Here is a 23,645-nt window from a genome sequence, read left to right as displayed (position 1 = left end):
GACATGTCGGGCACTGTGTCGGTAACCCCATGTCGGGCGAACACTGTGTCGGTCGATCATGTCTCTCAGTATATGTCCTTACGAGTAAATTTCAAAATTCTAAATCCTTCATTATAAGACCTTCCTGGATGAAACTTTATGGAAATGTTACTTGGTAAGCCTAGATGTGCAGACAGTATTTAGAAATTCCAAAATGGCCGCCATTGTCATGGAAACAGGGCGAAAGTTTAACATTGACCCTATGGGAAAATACATTAAAGCTGCATTTTCTTAAAGAATATAACATAGAGATCAATAAAACTGTATGGATATGTAACATACCATGTGCCAATGTGTCGTCTGCTTTTGGAATTTCGGAAATGGTCATCGTTACCATGGAAACATCAAAAATTTCAAAAATTTCAAAATGCTCCAAATTTTCTGAAACTTTATATAAATGTTAACTGGCAAGTATAAATGAGACTTCTGGCTTTGGAATTTCCAAAATGGCCGCGTTGCCATGGAAACAGCAAAAATGTGTAAACAATTTCAAAATGCTCCAAATGTTCTGAAAATTTACAGAAAGATGTAAAGCCATGCATATATGTGCATTCACTGTTTAAAATTTTCGAAATGGCTGCGGCCGCTTAGAGGCAATGGGGGAAGGGTGACATCCGCTATTGCTTGCAATGGCAAATCTAGTTATTTTTTTTTTCTTTCACTTTTTTTGTCCAGCGGCTTAATTATATCTCGGAATTTTATGAACCAATGTTAATGGAACTATACAATAATGTTAACCAGCATGTGAAGATTTGCAATCGGGGTATGGCATTTTCAAGATGGCCGCCGTTACCATGGAAACAGCAAACATGTCCAAATTTCAAAATGGTCCAAATTTAATGAAACTTTACAACAATGTTAATTGGCATGTGTAGATGCGCTTTTTTACTTTGGAATTTCCAAAATGGCTAACGTTCCCCTAGCAATGGGGGGACGAGGGTGCCATCCGTTAATATTGCTCGCAATTACAAATCTAGTTTTTATTATTCTTCTTCCACACATTTTGTCCGTCGTGTTTCTCGGAATTTAATGGACCATATGTTGATGGAACTTTACTATAATGAGGACCCCCATGTAAAGTTGTGCACCTTGGTATGGAATGGTTCAAGATGGCCGCCGTTTCCATGGAAACAGCAAAAATGCGAAAAAAATCAGTGTCCCAAATGGAAAGAAACTTCACAGAAATGGTACAATGTAACTGGCATGTGCTGATTTGCAGTTTGATGTAGGAATTTTCAAAATGGCCGCCGTTACCATGGAAACTGCAAAAATGTAAAAAATTTCAAAATGCTCCAAACTTATTGAAACTTTACAGTACAAAAATGTTAATCAGCATGTGTAGATGCACTCTTTGACTATGGAGTTTTCAAAATGGCTGCCGTTACCCTGGCAATGGGGAAGGGTGCCATCCGTTATTGCTAGCAATTACAAATCTAGTTGTTATTATTATTATTATTATTAAAAGCGTCACAGCTAAAGTAAAAATACGAGTCGACACACCTTACGGGTACCCCTTTCCCGAACGGAAGAGATCCGAGGATGGCCGAATAAGCCAACTTTGCGAAATCGACAAATTTCGGTAGAATCCGCTACTGTTATACTTCCTTGTTGTCAGACTGGTTCAAGTGGTTGACAAGATTTTATCAGTGCAGTAAGATTCTTGTTTTTACATATATATAAACATATAAACATATTTTGATACTTATTTTTCGCTTCAAACATGCAATGATAGAAATTATACAGGTGTATTATATATATACACACATGACACAGGTCAGGAACAGTTATTAATTGGTTGGTTATACCTCAATCTCTCGTGATCGCTTGAGGTATTATGATATTTTCTTCGAAATAATCTGTTTGATGAAACTCGTGCATTTGCACCTATAGACTAGTATTATCATTATGATGTCTATTATCGTAAGCCTTGATATACTTATAGGCCATGTTGTCCATGTTAATATCACTGTTAGTCTCAGGGTCTTTGTGGGGTTTACAGAATAGAGAATAATGGGCCAAATATACAGAAAAAATAGACCACAAAAATAAGGAATCTAATATTAATGGTTCTTTCGCTTTGTAAACAACATTGACCAAGTTGACAATTGTGATAAAATTCTCTATATACTTAGCACAGAATCTGAGATGTACATAATAACGGCTATTACAATACATTTGTATATACATGTATACCTCGTCCTCCCATGCTAACGCTCATGATAAAATTCAAATATCACTGCCCAGGACATGTGTAAATTAATATTTCATGACTTTGTATCATGAAAGTTTGTCCCTATCTATAAAATAATGTCCAGAGAAGGACCAATTTCCATACGAAGTTGTGTCCATTTTCAGACAATATTTTATAGATGAATAGTATGAAATTTGATCTTGGTACAATCTACTAAATTCTTAAATACAACGCATTAAAAGTATAAAAATAGAATTGCATTTCCATATATATAGATTTAAACTTAGTTTTTGATTAACTATCTTATTTGATTTCATTTGACTTGAAATAATTTTCCTTTTGATTTTGTTTGCACACTATTACTTTGAAAATACATTTTATTTTTTGAACATCAACTTTTGAAATACTATCAGACTATTCTTATTCTATTTCATTGGATTATTATACATTTGTAAATAAGTAGTTGAGTTCTATTTGATTTAACATGATTATGTCTATATTCTAACCAAAATCTGATAATCAGGTATCCCTATGAATATAATGATCATGATGATTGAAAAGGGACTAAGTAGTAGAAATTTGCAATTTTTATGAAAAAGTTTTCTCAGAATAAAAAATATTTTCATATGGACCATTAAAATTGAATATATTAAAAAAATTTGTTCCCATAGAAATAAAAAATCCAATCAAATAATAACAGTAAAAATCTTATTGTGATTAACTGTAACAATGATGTTAGAAACTTGAAAACTTTAAATCAAATTTTCTACAAATATTTTTATGGCATCTTGACTAAAATACACACAAAACGAAGCTACATATTATCGACCCTATGCCCTGTAAATTGTTTATTTTAGAATTTTTATAATTTGGATAAATGTTTTACATTGTTATATAACAAATATGAGAATTTGAGTCAAATCGGTGAACATGAATTTGACAGCTAGTGCCCCTTTAAAGTATTACTTTCAGATTAAAAATTATAATAACATATTTTTTTTTCAAACTCTCTATTTTTGAAAAATGTTCGTAAATATATAATTTTTATATGACAGCAAAAGCAAAAACGTTTTTGGGTCGTATAATGCTATGTCGTCCTCATCGGCGCTGTCCAAAGACACATTGGGTTTCTTGACAATCACTTTAGTTAAGTTAATGGATCTCTAAATTTTACCAGAAATGGAAGGTTGGGATTGATTTTGGGGGTTATGGTATCAACAGTAATTATAGGAATTAGGGGCCAAAAAGAGAAAAAAAACAATCATTTTTGTAGTTTCTGGACAATTACTTGTGTGTAAGTGTATGTACAATGTATCTCTCTGAAACTGTACCACAAGGTTCCATATCACAAAGGGAAGGCTTGGATTGAGTTTGGGTGTAACTGCCCCAAATGTTCAGGAATTAGGGGCCAAAACAAGCATTTTTCTAGTTTCCAGACAATAACTTGTGTTTAAATGTATGGATCTCTCTGAAATTGTACTGAATGTACCATACCACAAAGGGAAGGCTTGGATTGAGTTTGGGGGTAATAACTCCAAGGGGGGGGGATTTGTTTTTTTACAATTTTTTTTTTTTTTCCTTAAAATTTTCCATTTTTCCATTGATTATTTCTGATTTATATATAAAAGCCAAAAAAAAACTGATATGGCCGGAGGTGTAAATTATTATATATAACAAATTAACTAAGTATTGTGCAACAGCACAGTATTGCTAACATGGCTAAATACCAAGAAATCTTCAATTGCATAGTAATGCACAATAGCAAGAAATCTTCAATTGCGCAATAGCGCAGTATTGCCAAATAGCACAATATTGCGCAATAGCAAGAAATCTTCAATAGCAACCAATCTTCTATTGTGCAATAGCAAGAATTGCAAAGTATTGCGCAATAGCAAGAAATTTTCTCAAAAGGGTTCTCACTAAGGATTTTTGAAGGCGAGTCCAGGGACTCGTCATTTTTGGCCATGGTGAGTCCAACAGTAAGAAGAAGATATTTTATTGCAATAAATCTTATTATTTTAGTCACCATGATCTAATAGAACAATGGAATGACATTAAATTCAGATTACTTTTATTATTTTGCTACAAAAGGATGATATATGTGTTCAGTTTATACAAAATATTTTAATCTTGATGCATCTTTGGACTCACCAGTTTTGAAAATGGTGAGTCCAGACAGATTTTCATGAGTCCAGGACTCATGGACTCGCTTTAGTGAGAACTCTGATTTAATTTGAACAATATCACCTGATCACAGTACTGCGCAAAAGCAAGAAATTTTCAATTGAAAATTAGTACAAATATTTTAACCCATTTCAAATTTTTAAGATCTTTCACCACATTTATTTTGTGTCAGAAACCTATGTTATGTCAAATTTTTTATCACAATCCAAAATCAGACAGTATCAAGCTTGAATATTGTGTCCAAACTTGCACCAACTGTTCAGGGTTGGACCTCTGCGGTCGAATCTGGCTGTGATGAATCATTTTATTTAAAAATTTATACTACTTGTACTTATTATGGTAAAACAATGTTTGCCATTTTCTGTCTGTCCGACAACACTTTGTATAATAATTTATATTTATCGTCCTTCCCTATGCCAATATCACCAGGCTGCTCAGTGGCTCCTTAATTCTCATATCAAGGCTTTGAGATGAGAGCAGGCATTATCATTGATTATCAGTGACGTCACAATGTGTGAGGAGAAGTTATCAGTGACATCACAATGTGTGAGGAGACATTATCAAGCTTGCTTTCGTTAAGTGTAAAACTGTCCTAGGGAGGGGGAAAAGACCAGTAATAGAACAATAAACAGATAATCAGGTTTTCTATGTATAGATATGGTCAAATATCAGCCGCTAGACACAATTAATATGAAGCTTTTAGCTTGTTTACTGCACTCGCATGTCAAAATGATTCACATTGTGGCTCGCGGCTGATATTTTTCGATATCAATGTGTAGAAATTCTGATAATCTTTACATATATGCTTAAGTCAATGCTCATTTAGCATATGTTTAGTAAATTAACACAATCAATAGGATTGACAGAAGAAGCTCCCTTTTGATTTCGATTTCTTTTGTCATATTAGAGATACATGTGCATGGTTTTAACCATGGTAACTGTGCATATATGCAATTTTTCACATATCCAGTGTAACAGGATTGATTTTCTCAAAAAATTACATTATTGTTGGGATTGATCAAATAAGAAAGCTCCTTTTTGAATTTTTGAATTTCTGGTTTGTAGACTAGTTCAAGATGGAGTTACCAGACTTTTATAAATAATTGTCAGATTTAAGTACTTTTTCAGAAGCACATGCCTGTCAACTGACCCGTATCCTGCGGGTGTGACCCGAGATTTTCACAACTCTGAGGGATCAACCGGGACACCCGCCAGGGCGTTAAATAACCGGGGAATTCTGAAAATGACCCGTTTTCACCTGGATTCCTAGCCTTCAGACTGATTTCATAAGTGATTTTTCCTTTGAAATTCCGGCAAATTCGTAATTTTTCTTGGACAAGAAGTTCAACTAGCTGTGTAAACTCAAATTAAGTGACCCATTACAGTGCATGGCTTCATTTGACAGCTTTGGTGTCAAACACACTGTTAATTAACACCAATTACCTTAGCTTTAGGTCGTAAATAATTTGTGTACTTCAAAGTTGTTTAAAAAACAATTTGAGTCCCTTTTTTGTCACCTTTCAAAATAAACTCCATAACTTATGTTTTTTTGTAAAAAGATTAAATCAAAATGAATTAAATGCAAAAACATATCAGAATAATAGTTTTACTTATTTTTCTACCTTAGAACAATTAAAAAAATAAAAATTTAGAAAATTACTTTAAAAGCTGCACAAATGCAGGTAATGAAGAATCAAACTGGCACTTTGTATGTCATGGAATGAATATGAAAAGGAATTAAGGCAGTGTAACGCAAATCTTATCAATGACCTTCAAGTGCAATGAAATAATATTATGTACAGTTTTAAGTTAGCATTACCTAACCATGTGAACATGTTTTGGAAACTGTTTGATATAAATTATAAGAAAAATGTCCCCTAAATACTGAAATTCAGCTCGAAAAAGTTTGTACGCATTATGACCTGAGATTTCATTCTTCAATGCAGGAGATGACCTGCATTTTCATTGTCATAGGTTGACAGGTATGGAAGCATTAATTACCATGATTACCATTAACCTACCTGTATGATTGCTTGGATTTATTTACTGGAGTTTTCACTTTATTGTTGGAATTGGTGAATGTATTACACGGTTTGAATAAAAAAATCAATTCCAATGTTATAGCAGAGTTATGGGACTTTGACTGTCAAATAAATAAATAATGTCATGCACTGACTAGCTCTAGTATGTTTCAGTTTGGATCAAACACAGATCTTAGTTTAAAGTTTTTCTATCTATTGGTTCCATACATATCCTGTATAGGATAATTCATAAAACTTATTAGAGAAATCTTTATTTGGTAATTTCTCAATTCTGTTGCTAAAAGAATAAAAGGTAAAACATCTAACAGGGAAATTGTTTGATTAAAATATAAAATTGCAATTGAAACAAAATTTTTTTTGAAAAATGATATACAAATTTTATAGGGACCCACTATCCGCCATTCACATTTTATAAACTGAAAAAACATGTTTATCAAAATATTTTGTGTTTTTGACTCAGTTTGACACTCTTGTAGTGTTCTAGAATTATTTATCAACATCTAAAACTTCTTTCTGATGGAGTAAATTTCAAATTTCCCTGAAAATAACACTGACTTCTGAAAATACCACAGAGTACTATGCACAACTTGAATCTTACCTGAAGGTCCCAAATCTTTTCAATAGTATGCTTGAATCCAGTTGTTATCTTTCTGTCATATTGATGTAGTGTTTTGTTTTAGGTGACGCTATTTGACGTCATTTGTGCGTTTGTTGTGCATAAACTCTACACCAGTACTTTGAGCTAAGGGAGAAATATGGACTAACATGACTATAATGGAAATAAATTCTGTATGACTGACAACTCTTTTAAATGATAAAACTTAAGTATATTTCTTTAGGCAGGTATGCATTATAATGTACATGGGTGTTTGAAAAATGTCAAGCATTCACAAATACTTTATAAGTTAAAAGATGAAGGGTGAAGGGATCCAGTTAGCCCATAAAACTTTTATTAAAATGACTTGAGAAATCAGTACAATGTGCTAATCTTTTTAAGAAATTTATTAAATTTCATTGTTTATTATTTTCAATTGTAGCTCTTACATATATGGAGTCTGAACAGAATAATTCAGCAGTGTCTGCTGGATCTAGAAATCATGACTGTGAAGGACAAACAGAAGAAGATTATTGTTATATTGAAAATGGAAACCAACATGCAGCATGTCTCCCAACCATACCGGAATCAGGCCTTATTTTCCCATTTCCATCTAGAAACGTTGCACTCATTTTGGAGGAAAAGGATACTTTGGAGGAGGAATCAAGCAATTATCCTGGAAAAGGTTTCATGGAATCAGGTTTTATTAATCAGGGCAGGGAAGGAAATGTTGATGTGGAAGTCAAAGCACAGAACACATGCATAAATCAAGGTGATATAGACCAAGAAATGAACATGATGAAAGCTGAAAATTCTACAGTTGTACCTGCTGGTAATGCAAGTATTGATCCATATACATATGCTGTTGAAGAGTTACCAATTGGAGGAACTCAATTGAAAACAGATATTGATCCTTCTGAGGACAACATGGAAGAACTTAAGTCAGATACTGCCTGTGCTCCTGTTACCAGTTACCCGGATACCTATGCCAGTCCATGTAAGTTAAGCGATGGTCACAAAGCTGTAACAGAATCTAGAAATGAGATCAATTTTGATAATGAAAACTTCAGAAAATCATATTCATTTTCCAACTTCATGATGGAGGATCAAACAAAATTACATAAACCTGCATTTCTAGAGTTATGTACCCAGTGTGAAGAGGTCAAAATGGATTTTACTAACAACAAAGAAACTTTACATGGAATTGACACTGCTTCCTCAAGAAATTGTTTGCAGGACTATGAGATCAACAATGAAGACCTCAGTTCTGAAGAGGAAAAGCATTTTTTACAACCAGAAGACCTACAGGAAGACACCCAGCATGCTCAAACTGCTTTAAGGACAGAAAAGAAAGAATTTCAGGATCCAGAGCAGCTATCAGAAGAATTAAATGATATGGCAGAGGGGGTAAATGAAGACCAGCAAATGCATGAAATACATGGGAGTGAAGATCAAGAATGTTGTAGTAATTCAGGACCATCATTAGATCAAAATCTAATATCTTCTACAGAAATATACCAGCAAACCATGCAGAGTGTTCGCCAAGTTACCAACAGCTGTGATGATAAAAATTCTCATGTTTCTGTAGGTTCTGGAACATTCACAATCTTAGCATATCAAAATTATCTTCATCAAGAAAGACGCTTGGATTATGATGAATATTCTCAATATTTAAATCGGTTTACTCACAATAATGTAACAGATAAAGACCATCTTGCTCTTTCATCACGTGGACAAGATCATAAAACACAGATAAGAAGTCCTGTTCACGATGAATACCAAAGACATTGTAACATACAGTCATCTGGTGTCCAAGGTGAAATTGCAGAATCAGCAAGTCAAACTTCATGTACAAGAGAAGAACCAAAATTAGATTCAGAAATGTTATCGCAGGTGCCCAGTCAACTCATAGGTAATTCTAAATTGAAAAAGTAGAGACTTGAGCCTCTAAGGAAAAAGAAGGAACATTTTGGCCCTGTTAACTCATCAACAATTAAAAATTATCATTTCAGAAGATGACCTAGCTATTATCAAATTTTATTATAAACAAAAACTTGTTGACTTTGACAGTGTTATGTCTGAAACAGTTGTAATCAGAGATGAGTTTCAAACCAGACCACTGAGGAGGTTTAAAAAAGACAAACAACAGTCTTGAACAAAAATGATAGACCAAAACCTCACTTCTCCTTTTAAATTTTATAACAGCTGTTCTGAGCTCTTATTATAATTATTTTAACATTGAATATTGTAACTATCCAAAAAAATTCATATAATTATATTACACATTACAGGACACCATATACATAATACACATGATAAAGATAATACTACTAAACAGAACTGTTACTTTTTTATTTACAGAAATACAAGTCCCGACACAGGGAAGCCATACTAGTACTAGGACTAGAAGTACATGTACTGTTGATTTACTGACAATAATATTTCTACAACTGATATTGATGCCAGCTGTTTTTCAATACTTCAAAGACTCACAACATCTTATATACAATTATGTAAGTAGAATGAGATACTGATTGTGTTGGAGAGACTCATGCTTACTTTATAATGGTTATTACACATGTTACGAACACCTTCTAGAACTAACCATATATTCAAAAGTTTTCAAAACAGTTTTTTTTTTAACACTTTATTTTTTTTTATCTGTACACTTTCATAATACTTATTTTCTGATATGATATTGAAACCTATAAATGCTTTTCATTTTCATTCTAAAATTTTATTCTCATGCTCTTGATAGGAGTTAATGCCCTTGAAAGATGAAAATACCCATTTTTGTGTGTTTTTTCAAAAACTTATGAGTATAAAGAGAAACTTTATAAAGCAAAATTGATTGGTAGGACAGGATGTATGACATCATCAGTCAATTACCCTTGAAAGATATTTCCATGGAGATTATATGGCCTTACCCTCCACCATGGTTCATCGCTTTAAAAACTTTTGCATAATTTACCAGTTAAAGTGTGTGTTAAGGTTAGTTTGAAGGGAAACATTATGAAAAGTCAATGGTAATTGGTATTGGTCAGTGTCATATGCATTGGCATTTCTCATATCCATGGAGGTATTTTGGCCCTGCATCTTCAGTCATGGCTCATGTACTTTTTGCACAGTTCACATATTTAAATATTGCAATTTTATTTCAACTTTTGCATACCACAATCAAAATACTATCAAAAATACAAAAAAAAAGAGAAATAGACTTATATCTCAGTCACAACAGTTTATTAACCTTTTTTTGCAAACCAATTGAAATAAGAAAAGAACTATCAAACAGAAAATTATCAACAGGAAAAATTTAAACAAATAATTTAAAATTGCATAAATTTGTAAGTCAACTCATTATAGGAGTTATTGTTCTTGAAAAAAGATTTGTACTTATTTTTGTATCTTTTAGGGGGCACTATAGTACATGTATGTGTGTAGATAGAGGTAAATTGTAAATAATGAAATTCATCAGAATTATCATGATCATAAGATATATAACAAATAAGTTAAACATGCCCTGCTCTTATATCAGAAGAAAATAGAAAGCTTTAAATTCTTTACTATTTTAAAATTCTGTTTCATGACTTAATTTGAATCATCATGATCATACTTTTAATCCATTCGTTGAATTTTTTTTTTATTATGAAGAATGAAACAACAACACTATAGAAAGACAGTGAGTAGTTAATGTGCAGCAATCTTCTTGTTGATAGGTACAGCGCCAGTTTTATTGTTATTAATAGTTATGTAGTTTAACCTGATGTTAGCATGTTCATTAGTGGTGTTTCTTTCAAGCATGCAACATAATTATTGTTCCTATATAAGTTCAATTATAAAATGTATAAAAATCATTTGTTTATAATATTTTCACTGTGATTTCAACCTTTGTCTGGATATTAATGTTTAGTGTTGACCCAAATTTTTAAGTTTCACTGAACTTAGAAATAAAAAAAAAAATGAGCATAGTTTGGTGTCCAATGTATACATTATTGACATTATTCAAGTAATTGTCTACAATTAGGATTTTAAAGGTTTCCAATAGAAAAACATCAACCAGGTCTAACAAATGCTTTCTACTGTTTGAAGGGTACTTCAAATCACATTACTTAATTGCTCCTTTCAATAGTTCATATTTAATAAAATGTCTCAAAGCTCATTGATATCAGAATGGTATTTCAAACAGTTATGTTTTGGAGTTATCTCCCCTCAATTATATACCATTTGATAATTGTATATTTTCCATACATGGCATGCATGCAGTATTATTATTAAATTGAAAATCAGCATTAAACTTACCTAAAACAATATATGTTCATTTCTTTCCTCCCTCTCTCCATAAACATGACAAAACATTTAATATCTTTTCTGTGAAAGAGATATATATATATATTGTTTTGTGTAACGTTCAACTTGAGCCAAACTTGTACTATAAAATAACTGATTAGATTTATGTGTAAATAGATGAATAACTTTACTACATTGTTAACCATTAAATTATTATGACGTTTATCTGTAGTATTAGGCTATTTAAAGCTAGTCTCCATTACCTAAGTTAGCATAAATCTGTAGTATTAGGCTATTTAAAGCTAGTCTCCATTACCTAAGTTAGCATAAATCTGTAGTATTGGGCTATTTAAAGCTAGTCTCCATTACCTAAGTTAGCATAAATCTGTAGTATTAGGCTATTTAAAGCTAGTCTCCATTACCTAAGTTAGCATAAATCTGTAGTATTAGGCTATTTAAAGCTAGTCTCCATTACCTAAGTTAGCATAAATCTGTAGTATTGGGCTATTTAAAGCTAGTCTCCATTACCTAAGTTAGCATAAATCTGTAGTATTAGGCTATTTAAAGCTAGTCTCCATTACCTAAGTTAGCATAAATCTGTAGTATTGGGCTATTTAAAGCTAGTCTCCATTACCTAAGTTAGCATAAATCTGTAGTATTAGGCTATTTAAAGCTAGTCTCCATTACCTAAGTTAGCATAAATCTGTAGTATTGGGCTATTTAAAGCTAGTCTCCATTACCTAAGTTAGCATAAATCTGTAGTATTGGGCTATTTAAAGCTAGTCTCCATTACCTAAGTTAGCATAAATCTGTAGTATTAGGCTATTTAAAGCTAGTCTCCATTACCTAAGTTAGCATAAATCTGTAGTATTAGGCTATTTAAAGCTAGTCTCCATTACTTAAGTTAGCATAAATCTGTAGTATTGGGCTATTTAAAGCTAGTCTCCATTACCTAAGTTAGCATAAATCTGTAGTAAACACATTATAGGGTTCTCACAGATTGTGAATACTGACTGCTCTGTTTTAATTGATAAAAAGTGATTAGAATTAATTCATTTATCCACTATTTAGGGAACAAAGTTTCCTTAAACCTGGCTTTACATTTTTTTGGATTGAGTATTTATGAGTATTTTTGTCTGTTATACTGGCAAGCAGTTTTTTTTCAGTTGTAAAACTTAGCTGTTGAGATTTAAATCTTATTATATAAAAATAAGAAAATAAGGTATAACTGCCAATGAGACAACCCTCCACAAGAGCCCAAATTATATAGAAGTATGCAACTATCATCATGATCATGACTATAGCCTTAGTATACATGGTATATAGGTCACTATATACGTATAGAAACAAATGTTGTTTTTTTTATTTTGAAAGATAACAATTAAGTTCTGAAATAGATTTCATAAAACACTTTACATAATATCAACAGGATCATTTAGCATTTTTAGGGAGTGAGAAATTTCTGCATTTATAAATACCTGTTTTTGCATTTATTCAAAACTATGGTTTCATTTTTATTCTTTGGTACATTTGTACCAATTTTTGTGGAATGAAGAAAACTTTTCCTGGATATTTTATTTTGTCCTGTCTCCACAAAATCTACAAAAAATGGTATACCATAACTAATTATAAACTCACTGTAGAAATTAATTGTAAATAGCAAAAGTTCTCAGTAAAAAGAGATCTACAAATATGAGTGTCAACATGGCTGAAATCATCACTAGACTTCTTTTAGGATCTTGAATGTCATTTGCCTGAAAACTTTTATAGATACCCAGTAATTATAAATTATGAACAGTAAAATAGTCAGCAATACTATACCTACAAAATGCAAACATGGCTAAAAACATTGGATATCTCCTAACAAAGGGGATAATTATTGGACCTTAATGAAGACTTTACTAGTTTCCAATTTTTGCCTATTATCTCAAAAAGTATAACACATAGCGGTAGGTTGAAATTAAATCATCAAAATATTGACAGTTAGATAGTCAGGCTCTCATGTGGTCTTGTATTATGCGTCACTGGTTATGTTAATTTGCTGCAGTACCTGTTAATTATATTGAAAACCTTAATTTTGAAAAATTTCAACATAAAATTCAATCATCATCAGTTATACACAGACAGAAAAGAAATCTCAGTTTGTGCACTCTTGTTCATGATAATATGAATTTTATAGATATAAACTTGCAACAAAATTAAGTGCATGTCAGTGTTCAACTATTGTTTTATAATTTGAGAACAGTGACAGATTTGTCATGACTAATTTGGGCCTGTTTTTTTTTTTTTGTATACAATATTTGTTATGCAGCTACATGTACATATTCGTGCAGGTCTGAAAGAAGATTAAATTTGATATGATTAAAGCATCTAAATTAAATGTTTCATCGAAAGTAATACATTAATTGAATATTAATGTTAAGAGCTTAATATTTTAGAAGGTAAATAATGATTTTAATTTACAATATGTATTTATACATGTTATAGACTGTGATAAATATCTTATGGTCATGATGGTATGAGGTATAACTAGTTTTAAATCTTACTGCATATGATCTTTAGCATGGTGTGATTGTTTATGTTATTACTTATTTTCAGAATCAATTATCTTATGATTTCCTTGCCTGTAAATATGATTTCCATTTTCAGGAAGTTCCAAGGTTATATGACAGGTTTGTTAGGGGAGAGTTTGATAATATAAGACTGGAGTGGGTACCAAAGCTTCATGGACGTTTTGGAAGTTTAGATTTCTTTGGTGAGGACCGTTATATAATTTTGCCACCATTTCAATGGATAAGCCACCTATGTGACCAACCAACCCACAATTATACTGGAATCACTTCTGGCTTATTGAGAATCCAGTCTTGTATAGAACTTGTGTAAGTTTCTATTGTATTTTATTCCATGCTTTATTCATATTAAAGCAAGTTTGTTCAATACAAAAAAAGGTTTGAACCATGTATAAAAACCCCAAAAGTGTTTTAACTTTTCTGTTGAAATGAATGTACTTCCTTGCAGTTTACCATGTTTATAGGGTAATTTTTGTCTCAACATCCAAAAATATTGCTTAAGGTGAGACAATTGATAATTGTGAATAATAGGAGATCTCAAGTTTGAGCCACATGTGTTAGCAACCCAGGGACAAAAATAGCAAACAGACATCTAGAGGAGAAGATATAATAAATCTCCAACAATAGACTGCAGTCTTTAAAAATTGTAGGATCAAAGGAACAATCAAAGATCTGCCATCAAAACCCTATTCTATACATTAATCTATCACATGGTTGGCAAATTTTCATTTTTTGTTGACCTCATTCAGTCAGGGGTACTACTTGTACAAGTAATTTTTATTTACTTGATAATATATATGTATATAAGTAAATTTGTAGGATACTTATACAAGTGTATTTTATTTACTTGTATAGGTAAATAATTTTTTGGATTAGTTATGTCCCTTAGACCATCAGATTTTTTTACTTGTATAAGTTAAAAAGTCTTCCTATCTTCTTTTCTTGAATTCTTAGGACTTCTTTGCTCTAATAGAATTTTAAATTGTCTGTCCTTTGCAGATGTCTTTACAAATCATTTAAGTGTAATTTCATGGACAATGAAAATCTCATTTGCCTGTTATCTTCAGAACACTGCTCATTTACAAGCCTCCAAGGGACAATTTTTGAAGGCCTTGCACAAATACTTAAGATCTTTGTGCAATCAGTTTCTTTGTTGAATTAATGAGATGAAACATTGAACTCTAATAAAAGATTATGAGCTAACCTGGGAAAAATCATTAAAGGCATGTTTTACATCTCAAAACTTGAGAATTGCTGGTCAAAGAAATGGTATGCAGTAAGAAAAAGCTTCTCAATATATTATTAAAAAAAATGGGAGTTTAATTAGTTATCAAAGGTACCAGGCTTATAATTTGATACGCCAGACCCGCGTTTCATCTACATAAGACTCATCAGTGACGCTCAGATCAAAATAGTTATAAAGCCAAACAAATATAAAGTTAAAGAGCATTTAGGACCCAAAATTCCAAAATGTTGTGCCAAATACGGCTAGAGGTATTCTATGCCAGGGATAAGAAAATCCTTAGTATTTTTCATCTTAAGTTTTGGTACATAAGATATGGATACCAGTATAAAAATAAATGATAATATTTGGGGTCATGGCAGTTGAACAGATATTACATATGTCAGATTGTCATATCTCAATTTTCACTGAGTATCAGTTAATTTACAGGTATATTTGTAACATAAAATATTGACCCCAATGAAATATTGTCCGTCGGACAAAATTTCATATAAAGTATTGTCCGCAGACACTATTTCATAATGAAATACTGCCCAGGACCAGGGCTTCCAAAACGGTCGTATTTTCCGGACAAGTCGGATAGATTATATAAATGACTTGTTGTGCCTAGGCTGAAACGGACATTTAAATATAGTTCAGAAAAAAAATTGAAGTTTATGCGATCTTTTTGACCTGACCTTTGGCCTTAAACTGCCCACATTTCTGGTCATATAAGTGACTTGATGAATAATTACTATCAAATCAAACCCTACTATAATACCCTCTCATTACAATCAAGGTTAATTAGTTCACCTGATTTTACATGTTCAGGCGACAGGTAAACTATTTTGTACCGGACATTGATCGGTCTATTAAAAGCTATTTTCTCAAATTTCAGCGGTTTGCATCTAATTAATTTAGTCAACAAGAGTCAGACTACCAGAAAATGTATATAAATATGATTTGATGAAAATTTAAAAAGGTAGTAATAAAGGTTTTAAGTGAAAAATCGTCAGACCCAAGTTGTTTGAACTAGAACACTCGTGCGCAGGTGTGAGATTAAATTATGCATCAGAATTTTCAAAAATGCTAAAAACATCATTGACACCTTTATTAACGTTCATTTCGAGTCTTTATCTGTAGAAATAACGAGGAAAGAGCTACTTAAACTCAATCGTGCTTTGTAAACGGATTTTACGTATCCATGTCTGGTCCGTGTTTTACCATTGTCAAGTCAACATCTTGTAATCGGAAAAGTACCAAAAACACGAAAGTGAGAGTTATTGACAGCGTAATTTTGCACAATTAAAGAGCCTTAATTATAGGCAGATATTAGTACGCTGATTTTGCACACTTGGAATGGTGCACTGTCAATTTAACAGTTTACGCCAGAACATAGAATTTATATTAAAATCAAGTGAAATACCGTTTTTGTGTCAATCATAATTTATATGATGCCCAACTGATTACTATGGTTGCCTTTTGTTACTTAGTCTTAAGGGATTAAAATCGGGAAAAGACAAAAAAACTGTCAGGCTGGCTCAAATATTTTTTGATAGCCCTGTCCAGGACAATATTTAATTATGAAATAGTGTCCTTGTCCATGAAATTTTGTCACCTCCTTCTGGACAATATTTCACTATGAAATTCTGTTCATGACAATATTTCACTATGAAATACTGTTTATTATGACATTATTTCACTGTGAAATACTGTCCATGAAAATATTTCTTAATCAAATTATTACAAAATTAAAATAGAACACAAGCATGCAGCATGCACATTTTTAGATTTCTAACTGAAATTATTTTGTAAAGTAAGTATTTTATATTTCAAAATAATATTTATTTTAACAAAAGCTAGTTTCAAATTTGAATAGATGCTTTATAAATGGTTAATTATACATTAAAGAGTTGTCTAACGTATGTTCCATTGTACTACATTATACTCAGTGTATACATATAAGTAATGAACCGACAATCATGTATTTATGTTCAAAATTAAATGTACTAATAGTTTTTGTAAATACTAGATTGACAAATCTTTTTGCGACGGCATTTTGGAACTGAAATATTAATTTGTTTTTATTTGTCATTTTTTTATTATCAATCATTATCCAACATTATATATGTTGATAATCTCCCCTTCATGAGACAAAATTTCATAACAATCTGTCTATGAAATATTGTCTCATCAATACACACAAAATATAACCTCCCTTTAACAAGACAACATTTCATTGTATCAGAGACATATAATACATATTTTATGTCTCTGATAGTATTCATCTGTGAAATACTGTCTATATTCAGGCAAGATTTCACAATGGAAATTTGTCCTTCTTAGGACATTTTATCATAGATGAGGACAATATTTCATGATACATAGTCATGAAATATTGTCTTAGGGGACAATATTTCATAGGACAATATTTTGCTTTACATATTCACTAGATAAATGAGTTGTATACTTTGCAGCTTAGATTGCTTTTTTTTTTATGAATATCAATCATTTGTCATTTAGGAGACCTCCAGAAGGAAGATTGAATTTACAAATATTAGAACAACTACTGTTCACAGCCTTTTATCATGAAAGACAAGAGAATGTGAATCCACTCTATCAAGATGGTCAAAAGTAAGAATTTAAAACTTTTCAGATGTTAGAACAATTGTACAGTGTAGTTTTCTTGATATTGAGTTTATTGTCCCCTTTGTGACGCATGGTGGGGGACATAGAAATACTGGGAGTCTGTCCGTCCATCTGTCAGTCTGTTTGTTTGTCTGTCCCTCCAATCTTGTAAGCATTCTCATGTGTACAATTCTCGCCAGATTTTATTGAAACTTATATCATAGGTTTATATCAGCAATGTCTCGGACAAGCTTGAAAATTAGTGCTGATCAACTATTTTTAATAGAGTTATGCCCTTGGAAACATTAATTATATGGAAAATTTCATTGTTAGTGCTCTCATGTTAACAATTCTTGCTAGATTTTTATCAAATTTATATCAAAGGTTTATATAAGCAATGTCTGGGACAAGTTCGAAAATCAGTGCTGAACAACCATTTTTAAAAGAGTTATGCCCTTGGAAATATTTACTATATTGGAAATGGCATTGTATTTGCTCTCAAGCCTTCATTTCTCTAAGATATTTGTAAAAACTTTTAAAGAGCAGAAATAGTTTTTTTAGTTATTGCCCTTGGATAGATAAAATATGTGCAATGTGGATGACATTGGAACTCTGTTGTTTTATTTCAATGGTTACTGCATCTATGGTCATGATGGTATATGTAGAATTAAAAGATAGTAAATTAGGTAGTCAACTCTGAGATATTTGTAAAAGTTCTCTTATGTTAGGAAAAGAATGCTGAAATGAGGTAAAAATTCTGTAATTGCAAAGTTAAAAAAATAGTTGAACATTATGTTTGATATCATATCATCACATTTCTTGTAACAAATACACAGAACAATTTTTACAAGGAGCCTTTCCATTTTGATTAATGACTTTTTTCTAATAATGTATTGTTTGAAAAATTATTTCTGGAAGTAGAAACCATTCTATAATAGAAAAACAAAGGATATGGGGTATTCATTCATGACACAAAATCAGTTTATGTACAGCAAAAACACACAAAAAGCAAAGGAACAGCGCTTTTATTGCTGTTCTTCATCTCAGTCACAGTGAGGCCTTCAACACAGAGCAAAAAACTCATATGCTCCAATAAACTTCATGTGAATTGGTTTTCTGCTTTATGCCACTTTAATCATTTTTTTAATATTTTGTTCAAAAAGAAGAATAGTGCTTATAATCTTATCTTTGTAGCGGATCACCACCACCTTTGATAATAGTTAATTTTACAGATGCTCATTTGAACTTAATTCACGTTGAAAGCTTACATGGAATTATAAACATTGGTCCGTACAGATACTTTGTGGGAGGATTCAGCAGCCTGTTGAACAGACATTACACTGCCAGGATTTACAACCACAGTACACCTGAAGGCAGTGTTTTTACCTATGATAATGATAGGGGCCAGTTACTTCCACAATTATACCAGTTAGGAGAGCTATCATTAGTTTTTCTTTTTCGAGCACCACCACAGTAGATTATTTAAAATAATTTTGATATCAGAGTTTCATCTGTAAAGAGTAAAATCTAAGTGCTAAAAAATCTGAATAAATCATTGTAATTGAGCAAGAGAAAAAAAAAGTAAATTTAAGAATTGTTAATTTTTTTTAGACTTAGAGATCTTACTTTGTCATCATGTAGATGCAGTCTGTGGTCAACTGTCAAACTTTTATGATATTTATTGAAAAAAAGCTTTTCAAGATAAAAAAACAGTAATTTTTACCTGAAAACTGGACTTCAGTTTTGTTTTTTGTCATTTAATATGTAGATTTTTTTTAGTCTTAAGGTTATTTTTTTAGACATCTGTAATGAAATAATATATCCATAATGTCATGGCTGACATGGCTAAAAATAGAACATTGGGGTAAAATACATGTTTTGTCTATTATTTTTAAAACCATTATAAATAGAGAAAATCTGACAAGGTCAAAATGTTCAAAATGTTGAGCTCTATCAATTGTTCTTGACGTCAAAACTGTCAGGGGACTTCTTATAGGAGTTATTGCCCTTAAATGACAAGTTTTACCATTTTTTCCCTTTATCTTGAATACTATAATATATAGATAGAAACTTTTACTTGCATAAATGTTCAGCAAGAAAAGATCTATGAATAAGCATGCATGGTTGAAATCGTCAGTCAACTCCTAATTAGAGTTATTGCCCTTTAATGACCATTTTTACAAATTTTTTGCATTTTTGCCTTATATCTTAAAATTTATAGTAGATAGATAGAAACTTAAATAAGCAAAAATGATCAGCAAGACAAGATCTACATTTAAGACAATATGGAGGAAATTTTCCAATGACTCCTTATTGGAATTATTGCTCTTTAATGACGATTTTTTATTTACCATTTTTTTTGCGTTTTGACTTATATGATAAAAATTATAATATATAAATAGAAACTTTAAATAACAATAATGATCAGCAAGGCAAGATCCACAAACAAGTCAAATTTTGCCTATATAGTTAGTAGACTGTCACTCTTCATAGGAGTGATTGCCCTTAAATGAGGCCTTTTTTTTTACCGTCTTTTGTGTTTTGAGCAACAAAAACTAAAGGAGATAGAGAGAAACTAAACAGACAAAATGATCAGCAATACAAGAACAACGAAAAAGAAATTTTTGTCATCCATTCTATTCTTGTCTACAATGTTAGAGAGAGTCCATTGTTGATTATGCACATAGACCTAGTAGGTGAGCCACACAGGCTCTTTAGAGCCTTTAGTTTTATTTTGTCAAACATTCAAAGAATTTTATGAATGTATGAGTCTAAAGAAAATATTTTAAGAGATAAAATCTTTTTAACTTTTTAAGCATTTGTGTAATGTTCAAAACTTAGACACAAGCTTCTTAATCATCAAGAAGTAGTAAAGAATGTACAGTGCTAAGTGGTGCACTAGAATGAATATGTTGTAATGTTATAATTAAGTAATGTAAATAACAGAGCTGAATTAACTAAAAAGTTGTTTGTTCTTTTATTTAATTGTCATGTAATAGGTTATTTTAATATTATATGATATGTTTCTATCTGGTGATAATAAATTCGTTTTGTTTTTATAGAACAAAGTGGACTTTTTGTTAGCTTCTTGCATACCCTGTAGGTTGGCTTAATTGTAAACAGGGATCCTCAAGGTTTACATGGTTTGATTTACCTTTCAATTTTCATTCGATTTTTACCTGTGTACCTGCTTTCGGCTGAAATTGCTCCGTGTGAACACTAAAATTGAATGTTGTTTTATCAATCGTCGTATAGAAAATTGTATCATGTGAACGGAAATCTGTGCGATTTACCTGGGCAATGGTATCAAATTGGATTGAAAATCAAATGGAAAATTATACCATGTAAATGAACCTTTAGTCTTATCCTGGGCAACTGAGTAAATTGTAAACAGAACAATTTTGGAATAAACAAGCATCTATTAAATTTAAGAAAAAAAAAAGAAAGGAAAGGAAGCAGTAATGAAGAAGTTTGAATTATTATTTATTTTTATACGACTGCAACAAATTTTTTGCATTGTATAATGCTATGATGTCGTCGTCTGCGTCGTCGTCCGAAGACACATTTGGTTTCCGGACAATAACTTTAGTTTAAGTAAATGGATTTCTATGAATTTTTACCAGAAGGCTCAATACCACAAAAGGAAGGTTTCGATTGATTTTAGGGGTGATGGTACCAACAGTTTAGGAATTAGGGGCCAAAAACAAGCATTTTTGTAGTTTCCAGACAATAACTTGTGTTTAAGTGTATGTATCTCTCTAAAATTGTACTACAAGGTTCCATACCATAAAGGGAAGGCTGGGATTGAGTTTGTGGTCCAAAAAGGGGGGGGGGGGGGTTCAAAAAGTTTGGGATTTTTTTTTCCAATTTTTTTGGAGGAGTTCAAAATTTTTGAAATCTTCAGTTGCACAGTATTGCGCAATAGCAAGAAATCTTCAATTGCACAGTGTTGCGCAATAGTGCAGTATTGTACAATAGCACAGTATTGGGCAAAAGCAAGAAATCTTCAATTGCACAGTATTGCGCAATAGCACAGTATTGCACAATAGCATAGTATTGCGCAATAGAAAGAAATCTTCAATTGCACAGTATTGCGCAATAGCACAGTATTGTGCAATATCAAAGTATTGCGCAATAGCAAGAAATCTTCAATTGCACAGTTTTGCACAATAGCACAGTATTGCGCAATAGCAAGAAATCTTCAACTGCACTATTGCGCAATAGCAAGAAATCTTCAATCGCACAATATTGCGCAATAGCAAAAAATCTTCAATTGCACAGTATTGCGCAATAGCAAGAAATCTTCAATTGCACAGTATTTGGCAATAGCACAGTATTGCACAATAGCAAGAAATCTTCAATTGCACAGTATTGTGCAATAGCAAGAAATCTTCAATTGAAACCAAATACAAATGTTTTAACCAATTTTGATGGGATTAATTAAGTCTTTAATTTTTGGGGGTTCTAACCTTGTATAATTTTTTTTGGATATTGGGCCCCATTTTTAAATTGGTCTACATTGAGGTTGAAAGGGTCCAAAATTAAACTTTGTTTGATTTCATCAAAAACTGAATAATTGCGGCTGTATAATTTGCTGAATCTTATTGTGCATTTAGATTTTTATTTTGGGCCCTGTTTTCAAATTAGTTCATATTAAGGTTTGAAGGGTCCAAAATTAAACTTTGTTTGATTTCAACTAAACTTAAATTATTGGTGTTTTTTTTATATGCTGAATCTAACCATGTTGTTAGATTTTGGATATCAGACCATTCTAGGTAAATTAAATGTCCCATTTCAAATTTTTAAGATCTATGACCACATTTATTTTGTGTCAGAAACCTATATTATGTCAAAAATTTGATCACAATCCAATTCAGACAGTATCAAGCTTGAATATTGTGTCCAAACTTGCACCAGCTGTTCAGGGTTCAACCTCTACGGTCATATCAGGCTGCGCTCAGCGAAGCATTTTATTTTAATGTATTTTACGAGTAAACATTTTTATTTTTCTTTTCAAAACTTACTATGCACAGTAAAAATCTTAAGGCAAGAAAAAGATTTTTTTTAAGAAAAAAAAATATTGCTGTGTTCTTTAATATTGAGATTTGGTATGTTACTTAAAAACTACTGTACATATTTATGCAGTCAAATGGTCTGATAAACGGATATATTTTGTGTTACGATGATCATATATTCTAGAAAGTACATATCTGACATTTCCAAATCTGAAAACTTCAGACGCAGTCTGACATAATTAGCCCCCATTCATATTATATACATTAATATAATTATGCCGCTACTCATATGTGACTAGCAAACTGTAATTCTCTGTATATTGAATTTGGCACCAGAGCTCTTATTTGACAAAAAATATGAGTGTACTATTTTTTTCTCATCACTTGCGTCCGTCGTCGTCCGTCGTCGTTTACTTTTACAAAAATCTTCTCCTCTGAAACTACTTGGCCAAATTTAACCAAACTTGGCAACAATCATCATTGGGGTATCTAGTTTAAAAAATGTGTTCGGTGACCTGGCCAACCAACCAAGATGGCCGCCATAGCTAAAAATAGAACATAGGTGTAAAATGTAGATTTTGGCTTATATCTCTGAAACCAAAGCATTTAGAGCAAATCTGACAGGGGTAACATTGTTTATCAGGTCAAGATCTATCTGCCCTGAAATTTTCAGATGAATCGGACAACCCGCCCCTGAATTGGTAATTTTAAGGAAATTTTGCCGTTTTTGGTTATTATCTTGAATATTATTATAGATAGAGATAAACTGTAAACAGCAATAATGTTCAGCAAAGTAAGATCTACAAATAAGTCAACTTGACCAAAATGGTCAGTTGACCCCTTAAGGAGTTATTGCCCTTTATAGTCAATTT

General features: G+C 31.7%; 1 protein-coding gene across 1 annotated transcript; it reads left to right on the top strand.

The window, feature by feature from the left end:
* The first annotated feature begins 1,645 nt into the window (after positions 1-1,645).
* On the top strand, positions 1,646-21,184 carry LOC127725443 (uncharacterized). Its single transcript, XM_052232403.1, has 6 exons — positions 1,646-1,690; positions 7,494-8,963; positions 9,413-9,564; positions 13,988-14,217; positions 17,654-17,764; positions 18,953-21,184. Exons 2-6 carry the CDS (start codon positions 7,505-7,507, stop codon positions 19,233-19,235), a joined length of 2,235 nt encoding a protein of 744 aa, XP_052088363.1. The 5' UTR covers positions 1,646-1,690; positions 7,494-7,504; the 3' UTR covers positions 19,236-21,184.
* Positions 21,185-23,645: the final 2,461 nt, after the last annotated feature.

The sequence above is a fragment of the Mytilus californianus genome, unplaced genomic scaffold (genome assembly GCF_021869535.1).
Source record: "Mytilus californianus isolate M0D057914Y unplaced genomic scaffold, xbMytCali1.0.p SCAF_15, whole genome shotgun sequence".
In the NCBI taxonomy this organism is placed as follows: domain Eukaryota; kingdom Metazoa; phylum Mollusca; class Bivalvia; order Mytilida; family Mytilidae; genus Mytilus; species Mytilus californianus.
This window is presented reverse-complemented; position numbering and strand designations above follow the sequence as displayed.

What these genes read in the sequence shown, in the direction of transcription:
- LOC127725443 (XM_052232403.1), top strand. Translation starts at nt 7,505, where the DNA reads ATGGAGTCTGAACAGAATAATTCAGCAGTGTCTGCTGGATCTAGAAAT. An exon ending in CAGTCTTGTATAGAACTTGT is followed by an intron (nt 14,218 to 17,653) that starts GTAAGTTTCTAT and finishes TTTGTCATTTAG; the next exon opens with GAGACCTCCAGAAGGAAGAT. An exon ending in CTCTATCAAGATGGTCAAAA is followed by an intron (nt 17,765 to 18,952) that starts GTAAGAATTTAA and finishes TTATCTTTGTAG; the next exon opens with CGGATCACCACCACCTTTGA.